This window comes from Sebastes fasciatus, chromosome 13 (assembly GCF_043250625.1).
Source record: "Sebastes fasciatus isolate fSebFas1 chromosome 13, fSebFas1.pri, whole genome shotgun sequence".
Lineage (NCBI taxonomy): Eukaryota > Metazoa > Chordata > Actinopteri > Perciformes > Sebastidae > Sebastes > Sebastes fasciatus.
This window is the reverse complement of record NC_133807.1, coordinates 5435001-5450284: the sequence shown is the minus strand read 5'-3', so window position 1 is coordinate 5450284 and position 15284 is coordinate 5435001. Positions and strand designations below refer to the sequence as shown.

The 15284-nt window shown below is 40.4% G+C and overlaps 1 protein-coding gene across 2 annotated transcripts in view; it reads right to left on the bottom strand.

The window, feature by feature from the left end:
* Positions 1–459: 459 nt before the first annotated feature.
* abat (4-aminobutyrate aminotransferase) overlaps positions 460–15284 on the bottom strand; it is a 33905-nt gene continuing 19080 nt past the window's right edge. For both annotated transcript variants that reach the window (XM_074655059.1, XM_074655060.1), the window contains 11 exons: positions 13623–13672; positions 11797–11877; positions 10984–11076; positions 10739–10801; positions 10556–10619; positions 9503–9651; positions 9019–9156; positions 6632–6799; positions 6207–6353; positions 5030–5141; positions 460–3763 (listed from right to left, as the gene is read on the bottom strand). In XM_074655059.1, coding sequence (XP_074511160.1) covers positions 3642–3763; positions 5030–5141; positions 6207–6353; positions 6632–6799; positions 9019–9156; positions 9503–9651; positions 10556–10619; positions 10739–10801; positions 10984–11076; positions 11797–11877; positions 13623–13672 — 1187 coding nt within the window. In that variant the 3' untranslated portion in view covers positions 460–3641. The remainder of the gene's footprint in view (positions 3764–5029; positions 5142–6206; positions 6354–6631; positions 6800–9018; positions 9157–9502; positions 9652–10555; positions 10620–10738; positions 10802–10983; positions 11077–11796; positions 11878–13622; positions 13673–15284) is intronic.

Below are 15284 nucleotides of genomic sequence, written 5' to 3'. Positions count from 1 at the left end.
CCACACGCCAGTGATGCTCTCTTTGGCCATTTTACCGATGGAATCGTGGATGCTTTGTGTCTCTGATTGGCTCTCTGTCTTTGGATGCTGAACTGTGCATTCTGAGGAGTTTCAGGTCTTGATAACAACAGCTCCACTATCATCTGTTGACCAGCTTACTATATCAGCTGGATATCTTGCATATCAGTAGATGTGGATCATATACATAGAGAACAGGACCCGTTTCTCTGTCTCTTGGTTGACACAGGCCCCTAGAGCCCGTTAGTAACAGGAAATAGCCACTGCATAACAATTTACTACATTGCTACTTTCTATCAATCTCACATTGTGCCGCTCTAAACTGTTTGAGCTGTCCTCCATGACGTGACTATACTATGTCTTAACCTTACAAAACTCTTTATCAAACTACTGCTCCCAGGTCCAAAATGAGCGCTCATCCTCAAGAAACAAGAACTCTACTGCGTTACTCAAAACTTCATTTATTTCTCACAGTAAATGGACAGAATGTTTTATAGACAACAACAGTTAGAGCCATCTAAACTAATTACATCAATAATCATCATCATTAATCTCAGATCAGAAGTGTAAATAGTTAATGCCAAAAATGTTTAAATGTCACCATGGATACTCGATGGAATACTGACTGAAAACAAGGAGACAGGCACTGTTGTCATCATCACCATTGTATTGCTCGACCTCGACACTCTACAGCCCAGCCCTGCAGTGCTTATTTCATTAAATCTCCTGTAAAATGTATGTTTTACACAAGACAAACCCTGTCAACTATGTGTTACAAATTTACATTAGACTTACTGGATATAATTTCTGCGACATGAATGTAAAAAAAAAAAATGTACATAATATTCATATATAAGAAATTAATGTGGTAACATTTTTTTCTTGAGCAGAATTACAAAATAAAAATGGCAATTCCACGAGTGTTTATAAAACGTGTGCTGTAAAGTTGTAAACTTTATTATATTCTACATCATCGTATTACTTATGATCTATTGTGTTCAATGGACCTGTGCTCAAAACTCACGTTTAGCAATTTAGCGACAGTTTGGTAACAAGCCGGCCCTGTTTGGGATCTGTCTCATCCACTGTGAGGGAGACAATCTTGGACGATTCCCAGAGAAAAGCTGACATGCGTTTGCCAAACCAACCAGTTAATCTTTATCCTTTTAGTATTTTCTCTTGTAAAAATCGAAAAAACACTGTTCCGCTACATCATAAATCTCACTTTTGTGTCACTTGTCACCATTGTTGCCTCTTGTGAAACCCAATGAGCCCATTATATGGCTTAGCTCACCACAATGACACAACGAAGACGTCACTTATGCTTTAATATCTCTGACAGGAGATTCTGTATCCGGTTGCGTGAGTGCGTCTGTCCACGGCTAATTTCGCATAACACTAAACGCATCGCTCTAATATATTTTGTGTGCTCATTTACGACTGTATGCTCAAGGACCTCTCATGGTTGCAGTGATTCACACTTTTTGAAAACATATTTTATTGACTGTTTGATACCGTCATTGACTGCTGACTCCTCGCTACTCTTAACCGGCCTGTAGAGGCCGCAAGTGATCAACAACGGCTTCGGTTTGGGCTCGTTTCCGTACAGATTATGAATCGTTCCTCTATTGATTTGCTCGCCTAGATAAGACAATTGCATGTATGTATGTATAACTATTGCTTAATAAATGACGACTACAACAGAGCGCGTCTTCTTATGTCGGTAGGAGGGGAGCTAGTTAGCTGTTAACAGCCGGTGGGAATCCTACGGTGTGTTTAGCTAAAAACACACAGCGGGGACTGACGGTTTCTGTTCAGAGAAAGCGTTAAAACAGTCAACATGAAGCGTTACACAGTGAACTGGAGTTTAGCTGCACGCGGCCGGTGCAGACGGCTGCATAGATTAAAATGAGAGGGTATCTGTTGCGAGTGAAAAACATGTTTGATATGCTTGCGGTCGGGATGGACGGAGGAGGGCAATTGTGGTTTGTATTCATGTTTTCAGTGGACGAGACAGCTCCAAACAGGGCTAGTAACAAATCTGATTCATTAACAACTAGGTCTGTGAAGATTCTCAGTCATCCAGGTCATGATATACCACATCTGTGTGAAAGACTACAGATGTTGACTGCCTGTGAATCCCCAAATCAGTCTGAACTGAAGAGGCCTTTTGACTTATATGACTAATATATATACCATTTCTTCTAACAAATCTTGTAATAGTCCCAGAATACTTGAGTATTACGATCTTCAAAGCTCATGTAAAATAGCATTACATTATTATGGGATTACACATAATTTACTGTAGCTAACATGATGCAGACGCTTTAGCAAGTATTTGGATGGACTGCTTGTAATGACTAAACGAGGAGGATTGCAGCAGTTAGCTGCTTGAAGTATAAGCACAAGTTCATATTTGTGTTTTCACTTTTGTAATGACAAACTGCATTCAACAGCTCAGAAACAGCTTGATGAAAAATGATCAGTTTCCCTATGTGCTTAATTTACTGTCTGTTCTGTCACAAATGGAGAATATGAAATCATAACCAAGTGTGACGTGAAAATGAAAAGTAAACTAAGCTTTTGGTCATGAGTAAAGTGAATATGTTCAGGATTTTAGTTCAATAAGGTTACCAATGGCTGCTCTCATTTGAGCCACAAAAAAAAAGGAAAAATATATATATTAGCACATTTAAGTGACATGCAGGCACTAAACAATCTATGACATTTTCATGGCCCACATTTTTCTGGGCTACAACATTTCAAAAGTCATTCCTATTAAGAGCAACACAGAATCATAACAAGGACGTTTTCTAATGGACAGCATTAAATGACATGCAAGGCTGGCATCTCAGCTTTTATTGTGTTCCTACACAGAGTCATCACTGACACATAATCCTGTATCCAGGATGACTGTCTGTCTTCTTAAAAACTTACATACAGTACAGGCTAACTAGAATCACCTCAGTGACTGAGAGTCAGACGGTGGGATGATGCCAGCGTATGAGCACTAAAAGAAGCTGTAAGCAAGAATTTGTTCTGAGCCATTAATGAGGTTAATTAGGTGTTGGGGGGGGGGGGGGCTTCAACATCTTTATTTACATTTATCCAATCCTGTGCTACCTGTTAAAGGAACAGACCAACATTTCAGCCTGGCTCCAGACCTCTCTATCTCAGGCTGTAAAGGGTGTGAAACAGAAGCTGCTAGATTTGCTGACACGGTTTACAATCTAGCATGACTTCATCCAGAGTCGAGTCAGCCTACATGTAAGAACATGCTCCATCCAGATGAAAAAGAGTCTGGAGTTTGGAGTCATTTCCACAGATTTATTTTACATGAAAACTCTGTGAAATTCTCAGTTACTGCGCCACCGTTACCTGTTCTGAATGAATACATCTTTATGGCAGCGCAAGTTAAGGGGGTATCATCGCTATGATTTATGGCTAAAGAGATGGAGATTGGCCATTTGGATCTTGGAACAGAGGTTATATGGGATAATCTGTGCGAGTTATTGTGTGGATTGTGCTTATCGTGACATGGATTATCTGGACTTTCCCTCTCCCTCCATTCTGGATTATCTCAGGCTCATGCGGTGTCAGTCAGGTTCCTTCCGGGTCAGGATTTATTTGTGCTGGGCCAACACATCGTTGAAGATGTTGAGGAAGATGTGAACATGGTACTCCTTGAAAACCAGCGCTGGACGGAAACGGATCGATAGATCCCCACACCCTCCCAGGAGGACACCTGTCAATGACAGACACTCTTACAGTATATCCATACATCCGTTATCCGTAACCGCTAATGCTTCGTCCACACTGGGAACGTCAGGAGTGCGTGGCGGCTGCGTGATTCACACGTCGGGTGTTCACACCAGCTGCATTTCAGCTGCGTATCTGCTGCGTTTCTGCTGCAGCAGCTGCTGCTGTCAGCCCTTTCTTTCTACATAGAGTTTGTCTTTCATAATGGCCATTTCATTATAAATGTCATTTATATTTATTTTAGACAGAGAAAGGTTAAAAAACGTGTGGTAGTTTGTAAATAATAGTAATAATCCACAATTAAAACCCCGTACTATATTCATTAATGGAGCTCTCCAAGTCACTGCATGTTCTACAGCACACTCCTGCACATATTTCAGAATAAAAGCCTCATATTAACAAATGAAGGAATTCTGTAAACAGAAAAAAAGCTTAAGGGCTTTTATTTTGAAATGAAAGCAGGAAGTGTTGATTTAAACCCTGTACTTTCTTCATTCTTGGAGCTCTCCAAGTCACTGCATGTTCTACAACACTGTCCGGCACATATTTCAGAATAAAAGCCTTGTGTTAACAAATGAAGGAATTCTGTCCACGGAAAAAAAAACGCTTGAGGGCTTTTATTTCGAAATTAAAGCAGGAAGTGTTGATTTAAAAACAAGTCTTTACTCTTTTTCATCTCCGTTACATTTTTTACAGATAAGGGCATCGAAACTGTAGTAATGTTGCTGATATGATGTCAATATGCAGTCAGTAGATCACCTTCACTGTCTGTTGCTGCTGTGAAACGTGCATGGCTCGCGTCAAAAATAGGCGAGACCTTGAATCTCTAGAAGATTCAAGGAGCTGACACTTCCTTATGGAAGATAAATTTGTATCATCTCATAGTTGAAATCTAATATTTAATGCTGCCATTTTGGTTTGTCAGGAGCTTGTGTTAAGGTAGATGTTTTTAAAGACACATCATCGTGAGTTGTGTGCTGAGATGGGGAGATCAATAGGGGTGCCTGTATAGACTTTTGCTCCTAATATGTACAGATCTTACCACACTTTAATAAATGTGTGGAAACAAACAGGGCCAGCGTGGTGTATGGAATTAGATTTAGTTTCACAGTAAATATACAAATCTAAATACATTATAGACATTACAATACGGATGAAAGGAGTACAGGTGTGTTGAGCCCAGCTAAAAAAGTGACGTCAACAAGAGTGCCATTGTCCCAATTGCAAATTGCAATTGCAGCGTACTTCATACCTTTGTCTCTGGCCTTGACCAGGATGCTGTTGCGTGTTGCATCATCACAGATATCAATGGCACAGAAGGTCCCCTGTCCTCGAGCTCGGCTCAATATGCCGGGGTACTGAGCCTAGGGACCAGACGCATGTAGGTCATGTTCACAACACATTTAGGTCATATGATACAAATAAACTACAGTAAGCCTGTTTATGATCGAGAACATAACAATTCAATATTGTTATACATCAACACGGATCATTGATACACACAAATTAGCCCACAATGTTCTAATAAACCCAGAGATATTTAAAGGATAGCTACAGTAGCACAGTGTAAATAGTATGACAATCTCTGAGAGTTAGGGATGGGGATCAATTTTATCCGTACTACTACTACTACTACTCTTCTTTTTATTACTGTGAAAGAAAAATAATACATTCAGAACATGATAATAATTTATTTATATTTTTAATATAACAAAATATTCTAAAGCGGCAACAGCGATGTTGTTATATAAACTTAATATTATCTCCCTGAAAACAAATGTTAAAAATCTAAATAAAATAAGTAATATTCTTGACATTAAAACACTGATTCAAGTTTAAAAATGATGTATAACAATAGAAATCAGCCACTATGATTCATCCGGTCCTCTGCTGCTGTTGTGGATCCACTGCTGGCAGAGGGAGGAGGGGCTACAGGAGTTTGCTCACATTTAAGATATATGGCTAATTAGACTTAACAGGCTTTCCTTTTTCAGAGACAGAGGCAAGGTTGCACTCATGACCATAAATTACACCAAAATCATATATTGTGCTCTGCTAACCTCACTCCCTGATCACCCGTAGAGGAACCAACCTTAAGAATATTCCAGGTTCTTACTAAATTAGAACGGGTTCCAATTGAATCCCTACAGAGTGTTGACAAATTGATATGGTCTCATGGTGTATAATCATATTATATCACACGACCAAGTACAGCAAACACCCTCCCAACAAAATACTTTTATGAAGACTGATGCTGACATCAGAAAGACCGGAGTTCTTGAGGCTGGACATCCAGTACATAGAGTACATATTGCATAACTCATGCTGCTGTGTTATTCATGCTTAGCTGAAGTGTGTCACTTCAATTTGAACAGTCAGAACTTCATCAAATGATATACATAAATGAATAACCCAAACAATTCCACTACCTGTAGCTCATACAGGCCGTTCATCAAGGCTTTTCCAGAACGGGTCACCTCGTCCAAAAGGTTTTCTCTGCGAATCACATTGAGAACCTCAGCCAGGAGTATGTTCTTTGATGGGTCGCCCATCCATGTGTTAAAGATGCGGTATGGCTGAAAAAGGACAACAGATACACAAGCAAACACACCTGTGAATAAAAAAATGATCTTATAAACTTCTTTTAATCTCAAAAAGCGACCAGTGATGTAACACGCCAACTGAACACGTGTGTCTCTGCGGCACTTTTGAAGACACTACTGTGTATCAAATGAAGCAAATATATCGATTCTGCAATAAAAAAAATTGATTTCAAAATCGTAAAAAAAACATTGCGATACATAGGTGAATGGATCGATCCCTACCCCAACAAATTTTGAAAAAAATGACAAACCTTATCAGCCTGTAATTCGTCCTTGTGGTAGTAGCCACCAGTGAGAAGCTTCTTGCTGAAGGAGACAATGTCAGCAGGGTCATCCATGCCCCAGTGCTCATGGGCCCACAACTTTCCTGTGGTCCCTCCACCAGTCTGGACTTCATCCACGTGGAAAGCACAGCCATGCTGGGGGAGATAAAAGGTAAACAGACTGAGCTGTGGGGAAGTCACCAGGGTAGAGAGATCATGAATGCAAGTAGGAGGAAAAGATAGAAAATGAGAAGCTTTTCAACGATCTGGGCGTCTTGATTGATGACCAACCAAAGGCCCTGTTCAGACCTGGTATTAACATGCGTCCTCAGTGATCCGATCACAAGTGGACAGCTTTAAGTACAGGTGTGAACGCATTCAAGACGCATTGAGATCCGATCACTCAGACCACATTCAGAGGTGGTCTGGGCCACATATGACCACATTCTTTTAGCAGTGTGTAGTGAATGTGTCCTGGACCACATTAAGGATCGCCTACTCAACTGATGTCCCGCTGGGATCCGCGGGATCTCACTGCACTCCTCATGTGAACAGACAGGCGAGTGCTTGTCTGCCTCGCAGCATGGAAACGTCTTCTGTGCTCTACTGTGTCCTGTCGGTACAACTGTATTTTATTAAAATATATCATATCTATAGGCTACATATCTACAGACTATCAGACTGGGAACAGGAAATGCATTATTATCGTACTGTCGGAGATGTGTCGGGTGTTTTTGTTCCGCTGCTTTGCACTGAGCTGATACCCGCCTGCCCGCTCGCTCTCTCTCCTCCCCGGCTCTCTGAAGCTTTGAACCCTGCTGTTGCCTGACAAAGGCAGCGGTGTCGGCAGCACTGAGGTCCCCGGGGACCGCCTGTACAAAAACCTTTTATTTAGATGTGAATAAAATGTTAATAAAATGTGTCTGTCTACTGATATTCCTGTGATATTAAGTCACAACATCTGCTGTATTAGTTTACTGCGTGTTTATTTGCATATGGAGCGACGAAGTGAGATCGGATCACAAGTGGCCACTGGAGACGCATGTGGAGACGCATTCTAGTACCAGGTGTGAACAGACGTACTTAAAGCTGTCCACTTGTGTTCGGATCACCCAGGTCTGAACAGGGCCTATGTTTCACTGAGCATGTTGTATCTGTCACCCAATCATGTAGTTTAGCACTAAATAGCATCAGAAAAAGATCAGGTCCTATCTGGCTGATTATGCTCAACTCCTTGTACAGGCACTATGCATCGCCCTTCTAGCAGGACTGCCATCATGCGCAGCAAAACCTCCGCAAAGGTTCTGAAATGCAGCAGTACGCCTGGTCCTCAACCAGCCAAAAACCACTCACGTCATTTAATTTTTCATTACTCTCCACTGGCTTCCTGTCGCTGCTCGCAGCAGTTCAGTTAAGTCACTAATGACTCGTTGACTACCATCTGCAAATGAACGTCGACTAGTTCTACCGTCACTTTGAGCCTCAGGTCTCAGTTGTCAGATTGAACATGGAAATGAGTATTGAGGCAGTTATTCATCAAAGTGTGATCTACAGTGGTTTGGATTGTAAATTATTTGCATGTCGCTTTGAACAAGAGCGTCTGCCACATAAATACATGTAATATAAATGTCATTTCAAGGTTGTTTTTTTTGTAAGTGACCAGGCAATGCAAGACACAGTGTCAGTATGCAACTGGGGGCTGGATCTGTGGCTTGAAAATATGATCTTGGAGGTCTTGGAGAGGGTGCCATAATCTGAACATCCACATACTGTCTATCACTTTTGCAAGGACAGACAGGCTGGCTAACTCATCACTGACATTAGTCACCTTCCTCCAGTCCATGTGGCTCAAAGTGCTCCCCTGCCTCCCTTACCCTCCCTGTATATGAATGGCTCATCAAGTCCTTTGGCAGATTTTCACTCCCTAGGAAGATTTTTTTTAAAACTGGCATGCTGACCAAAAAAATCATGACTTCCCTGAAGCCTTGGAATCTATGTTGGGTCTAGTGAAGTAAAATAAAGTCACTAGAAGCTCAACCATCAGTAGTACTAATAGTACTATCTATAAGTGAATATACAGTTTGTGGTAAAGATTTGCACTTACTCAGAGCTCAAAAAATCTCAGTCTGTCCTCCCACTGCACTCAGAATCAGATCACATTGTTTTATAATATTATTATTATTATTAAATCTAGTATTTATTATTCAATTACGACTCTGTTGTAAGATGTTTGAGTGACAGCTATTATAAGCTATTACTGGGAATACTCGATGCATGTCATGTTAACACGTAGGTGTCTGACGCTAGTAAACCAGTATACCTTCCGAGTTGATGCAACTCAGAGTGAGCTTCGTCATCATGGCGATAGTTGTTACCTTGCGTGCAATATTGCGGAGGCCTCTGAAGAAGTCTGGGGTGGCGTGGTTATCTCCGCCTTCAGCCTGGATTGGTTCAATTACGATCCCAGCCACGGGCCTCCCCTTCTGCCTCCATTTCACGATCAGATCCTCCACCTGGACACACACACACACACACACATTTTCTAAGAGGTGCCATTTATCCCTTAATATTGTAATATGAATATTAATTTTATATCAGACTAGAAAAAGTCCCGATCTGGATACAATAATAACGAATGACATTCATGTAATTACATACAGTATAACACAGCAGAAGTTGTCAAAGTTGTTATCAAGCTATATCTACTTTTACACCTAGAAATAAACACATATACTTGGTCGGGTTATGAGCATTTTTCTAACTATTGCAGAGCAAGTCTTGCGACAGATGCCTTCTTTATTAACACACACACACACACAAACACACACACACACACACACACACAAACACACAGCCTACCTCCTCCAGACAGCGAGCCTCTTCCTGTGCATTCTCTCTGGTAAATTCATCCAGCGGGTACTGCAGTCTAGGAAACGGTGCGATCGGCCAATCAAACGACGGCACGTCCAGCTTGTGGATTGCTTTGGAGTGTGTCGTTGCCAAGCAACCTTAACAAGAAAAAGGCAAAGGCATTGCGTTAGCCATGAATCTATGACGTTGCAATCATAACCCAGCCTTTTAATTTCAACGGTTGTTCACCGTGCAGTATTTCAGGTGTGCTTCAAGTATATATCTATATCTATCAATGATATATCTACTGTATATCTAATATACGTATGTCTATACCCAGACCAAAGGGCTTAAGCCCTCCCTTTCCTGGTAGGCTTTTAATGTGAAACATCTGCAGGAAGTGTTGAGTTGAATTGGCAGTAGTTTACCAGCGATAGAAAAGACAGCCGAGCAGCAGAGTGGTGAGTATGAGGGTGTGTGTGTGTGTGTGTGTGTGTATGCAGCTTACACCTACTGTATGATTCTCAATATTGACAACCATATTCCATCCCTGTCTCAGTGTCTCCCACACCTGTTCTGAGTTTTTGTCCCCTGAATGTTTATTCACGTAACTTTAACTGTAATTAACTGCACTGCTTGCAGAAAGCTTAAAGGTTTGATTGTTTCAAAGCTCTGTGAGACACTAAGCCACACTCAAGATGATTATTCAAAATCTTCCAAATTGAATTCTATCGTCAATAACAATATTAACTAATTACCACCTCACGGGTTGTTTGCCTGTGCCAACCAGTCCAGTGTCAGTATACATCCATGTCTTTCCAATATGTCATCATTTGTGCAATTGCCATAATGTGTATTCTTCAGTTATGGCCAAAAATGTGTCTCATGAGGTCACAGAGATCTTGACCTTTGACCTCCAAATTCTAATCAGCTCATCCTTGAGTCAAAGTGGACGTTTGTGCCAAATTGGAAGTAAACAAAGGGACAACCCGAAAACACAAGGCCACGGCAATCGCCGGCGTGGAGGCATAATGATGAAAATAGAAACGGTGGATAACATACCCATGGTTCTTCCATGGAAAGCTCCCATGAAAGATAAAATACTGAGTTCAGGACAGCCTGGGGACTGAGACAGAAAAACAGAGAAACAAAGAAAAAAATCATAGAGGAAGATGCAAATATGTAGTACAACATAGCTGGAAATCTCAGAATGTTACGATGAGTAGTGACATTTCTTTCACCCACCTGGTTCACTAAACAGGTGTTGAGGTCATCCTGAGATGGTGTGTTGTGACCTCGCTCCTTGTTCTATAGCAAAAAGCAAACACACGGAGATGAAGCTAAATCTACATTTGGTTGTTGAGATAATATTTAACTTCTTATTTCATCAAATATTTATCTTGAGAACAGAACAATATGCATTTTAACAGATTAGATATAGATTAGATTAGATTAACAGTTAAACATAGTTTGAATGTGTACTCACTCACCCTGTACCAGATAAACATCGCTTTGTAAGCATTCTCATTGGAGCAAGAGCCGCAGGCCATCGTCTGAACACGACTCATTCCACTGGGCGCCACCTGACAGGAGAGAAGACTAATTGTAGTATTGCATTGTTTAACTAGCTTAATAAATAAAGATGCATAAAATGACATACAATTTCATTAAAACAATAATAAAAGCAACTAGAATGGCACTCGGAGAGCGCAGACCTAAAAACAGATGACAGCTCACAGCTGGCGGTACCGTGAGGTGGTCGGCTTATTATTAACACGGTGTGTTTCCGTGTAACGTATCGGCGGATGACTCTCTCATTCAGCAGCCTTGTTATGTCTGTATAACGTTACACTACGTTGTCTCTCATCCCGTCATCTACCGTTTTTTTCTGTCTCGCCATCTCTCTGCTCTCAGAAGGAGGCGGGGTCATGCGTCATCAACGCATCATCAGTTCAATGCGCGTGTGTAATACCCTGTGGTCTTAATGCTCAGGCTGATCGGAATCCTTAAAAATATTCCTGAATCCGGATCATGATCCAGATCGCCACCAAAATCGAATGGATTATTCATTGTGCTTCACCCAACCCCTCCAAAAAATGTCATTCAAATCCATCGCGAACCTTTATAGTAATCCTGCTAACAGAAAGACAGACAGACAAACAAACCAACGCCGGTGAAAACATAACCTCCTTCTCAAGGCTTTTGGCCGTGGCAGAGGTAATAATAATAACACCATTATCTCTCAATTGTTCTATATTTTGAATTCTGACTGGAAGATTTGTGTGTGTGTGCGTGTTACTCACTGAGAGAAGACTTTCAGTGATTTTGTCTGGAAAGTTCTCAGGCGGCAGGATTCCCAGGGCGGGTCGGTTCACAATTGTACTCTGAAAGAAAAACAGAAAACAGATACATGTATGAATACACGCACGCACGCACGCACGCACGCACGCCTCTCAACATTTGATATCGTGGCACAAGTCCCCCTTTAGCTCTGTCAGACACAAAGCGGCCGTATTTCACGAATGAGAACGGGTTACATATTATACCTTGAACTACATTTATCCAGCATCACAGTGTGCATTATCAGTTATCAGTTAGATTGTCCAAATAAAGTTTCTAAAAATGTAAAGCAAAATATTTCTACTTAAAAAAAAAACACATTATTTGTTTGTACTACATCAATGATTCCTCAATACAATATTCTACCCGAATGTAGTACACCACTATACCATGTATAGGATAATCAATGAGGAGCCATGCGGTTATTGCATATAATGCACGCTAAGAACCTGAAGATCTATTTCCATGTCCTTAGCCTCATGTCATGCTGTTTTCCCATGTGTTAGAGTGCATTATTCCATCCCCATGTGTTACAGTGCATTATTCCATCCCCACGTGTTACAGTGCATTATTCCATCCCCACGTGTTACAGTGCATTATTCCATTCCTATGTGTTACAGTACATTATTCCATCCCCACGTGTTACAGTGCATTATTCCATTCCCACGTGTTACTGTGCATTATTCCATCCCCATGTGTTACAGTGCATTATTCCATCCCCACGTGTTACAGTGCATTATTCCATTCCTATGTGTTAGAGTGCATTATTCCATCCCCATGTGTTACAGTGCATTATTCCATCCCCACGTGTTACAGTGCATTATTCCATTCCTATGTGTTACAGTGCATTATTCCATCCCCATGTGTTACAGTGCATTATTCCATTCCCATGTGTTACAGTGCATTATTCCATCCCCATGTGTAACAGTGCATTATTCCATCCCCATGTGTTACAGTGCATTATTCCATTCCCATGTGTTACAGTGCATTATTCCATCCCCATGTGTAACAGTGCATTATTCCATCCCCATGTGTAACAGTGCATTATTCCATCCCCATGTGTTACAGTGCATTATTCCATCCCCATGTGTTACAGTGCATTATTCCATCCCCATGTGTTACAGTGCATTATTCCATCCCCATGTGTTACAGTGCATTATTCCATTCCCATGTGTTACAGTGCATTATTCCATCCCCATGTGTAACAGTGCATTATTCCATCCCCATGTGTAACAGTGCATTATTCCATCCCCATGTGTTACAGTGCATTATTCCATCCCCATGTGTTACAGTGCATTATTCCATCCCCATGTGTTACAGTGCATTACTCCATTCTCACGTGTTACAGTGCATTATTCCATTCCCATATGTTACAGTGCATTATTCCATTCTCACGTGTTACAGTGCATTATTGCATTCCCATGTGTTACAGTGCATTATTCCATTCCCATGTGTTGCAGTGCATTATTCCATTCCCTTGTGTTACAGTGCATTATTCTGCTAACACCACAGCCAGTTATTTGGTAATACTTTGGGGCAATCCTCTCTTTACATGTGAGCTTTGTGTTGTTAACCTGGGAAAAGACATTGCTTTGCTACTAGGACAGTAGTGGAAGCCGTAGAGTATAAACAGTTGGATGGAATGGAAGGGGATGCGATGTCAGAACTGTGATTAATAAAACAGAATCCACTGATTTCTGTGAAAAAATAATAATTACTATACTGGACTAGTGTACACTATAGCAATACAATACCATTCCAAATGATGTAGAATGTGAGGAGGACCTACCAGATTGTTGGGATCAGACATCAGTTTGATGAGAGCAGGATGGTTGTAGCCTGAGGGAGGACAGAATGAGAGTGGGGATAGATGGAAGAAGAAACTGTATCAATGGATTTTCTATTATTATTTCTTTATAATAATATAATAGCAAATTGTTATATTTTACAATAAAACAATACAAAAAGGATACAAAGGATGTGCATTCCAAGCAAAAATACTACTCGATAATCACTGGGAACTAGTCGAAAACTGATTTTTTTTTATAATTTAATGACTATTCGAAAAACCGAAAATCATGAACCATCCCTAGGATACATACAATAAAATATGATTAAATTATATATATATATATATAAAACAAGGAATATATAGATATAGATAGATATATACATATAGATATAGATATACATTTGAGTGACAACATATCATATGGAGAACAAAATAATAAGGCTGATGTCTGTCTTTTGTTTTCTGTGCATACACAATAAAGCTTTGAGTCTTGAATCTTACCTAACCTGATGTGGCTGCCTTACATAAACTGTTCCGTTTCCAACCAGCAGAGAGCAGTGAGGTACAATGAAGCTCTCCACTTGTTTGAGGTTCCTACATTTTCTGTTTCAACATTGTATTCTCTCTAAAACTTGAATTTCTCACCTGGGAACTTGTTAAATGAAAAATAAATAATAATAGGATTTATAGCTGGTCTACAAATACATATTAAACAGGTAGAGATGTTAGAGTTGACAACAGTATTTCCCATACGTTTCAGACTTGTTGTGCAATCTTTCAATCCAGTGACGTCAAGCTCAGTGCCAGACAAAGAAATGTCATAAACAATGTACCACTCCTTGTCAACTGGAAAAACCCAGCCAAGTAAGAGCAGAAATATTGATTATAAATCAGTTTAGTAATTTAGCACAAAGCCTTTGATCCACACGTTGCATTCATTTCACAGTTCCCTCAAAATATAGTTTTCATTTACGGACTCAAATGCACACAGAAAGGTTTACCGATCTACAGACGGACACAGTAGTTAGTTTACCAATTGATCAATATACATATATATATATATATATATATATTAAAATGAATGGAATATTGACCTGGTATGGTCAGTAGAATAAACTGACTTACTGCTATGCATTCTGAGAAAGTAAACAATTGTTACAAAGTCCAGTTGTCAGGCCCTTTCAACTACTGAATTAATTAAGTGTGTGAGATCTTGGCTCCAACAAGAACCCTTCTGTCAGGGAGGCCCCGAGGCCTGGAGCTGAAACCACTAAATCATGTTAATCAGACTGGAAATGCTGCAGCCTGACTGGAGCAGTGGTTAAGTCTTTGGACAAATGTCAGTTTTAAAAAGAGCAATAGAGCTCTTTTCCAAACCTTGAAATCTGTCTTTACATATTATCTTATCATGAAGGATAAGGATCTAATTTTGACAGTAAAGGCATAGGATGCTGTAGGAGTTCCCTACAGTCAATAATTGATACGCTCATCATTAACCGATACAAATAGCTTCACTTGAGCTGCTTTTTTACGTGTTATTTATGTGTGTGACATGGATGTAAAGAGAGAAAGCGAGGTGTCTGTGTGTGTGTGTGTGTGTGTGTGTGTTTGTGTGTGTGTAGGCAGCGGTACCCGGCCCCTCATCTCCGCTGCATACAG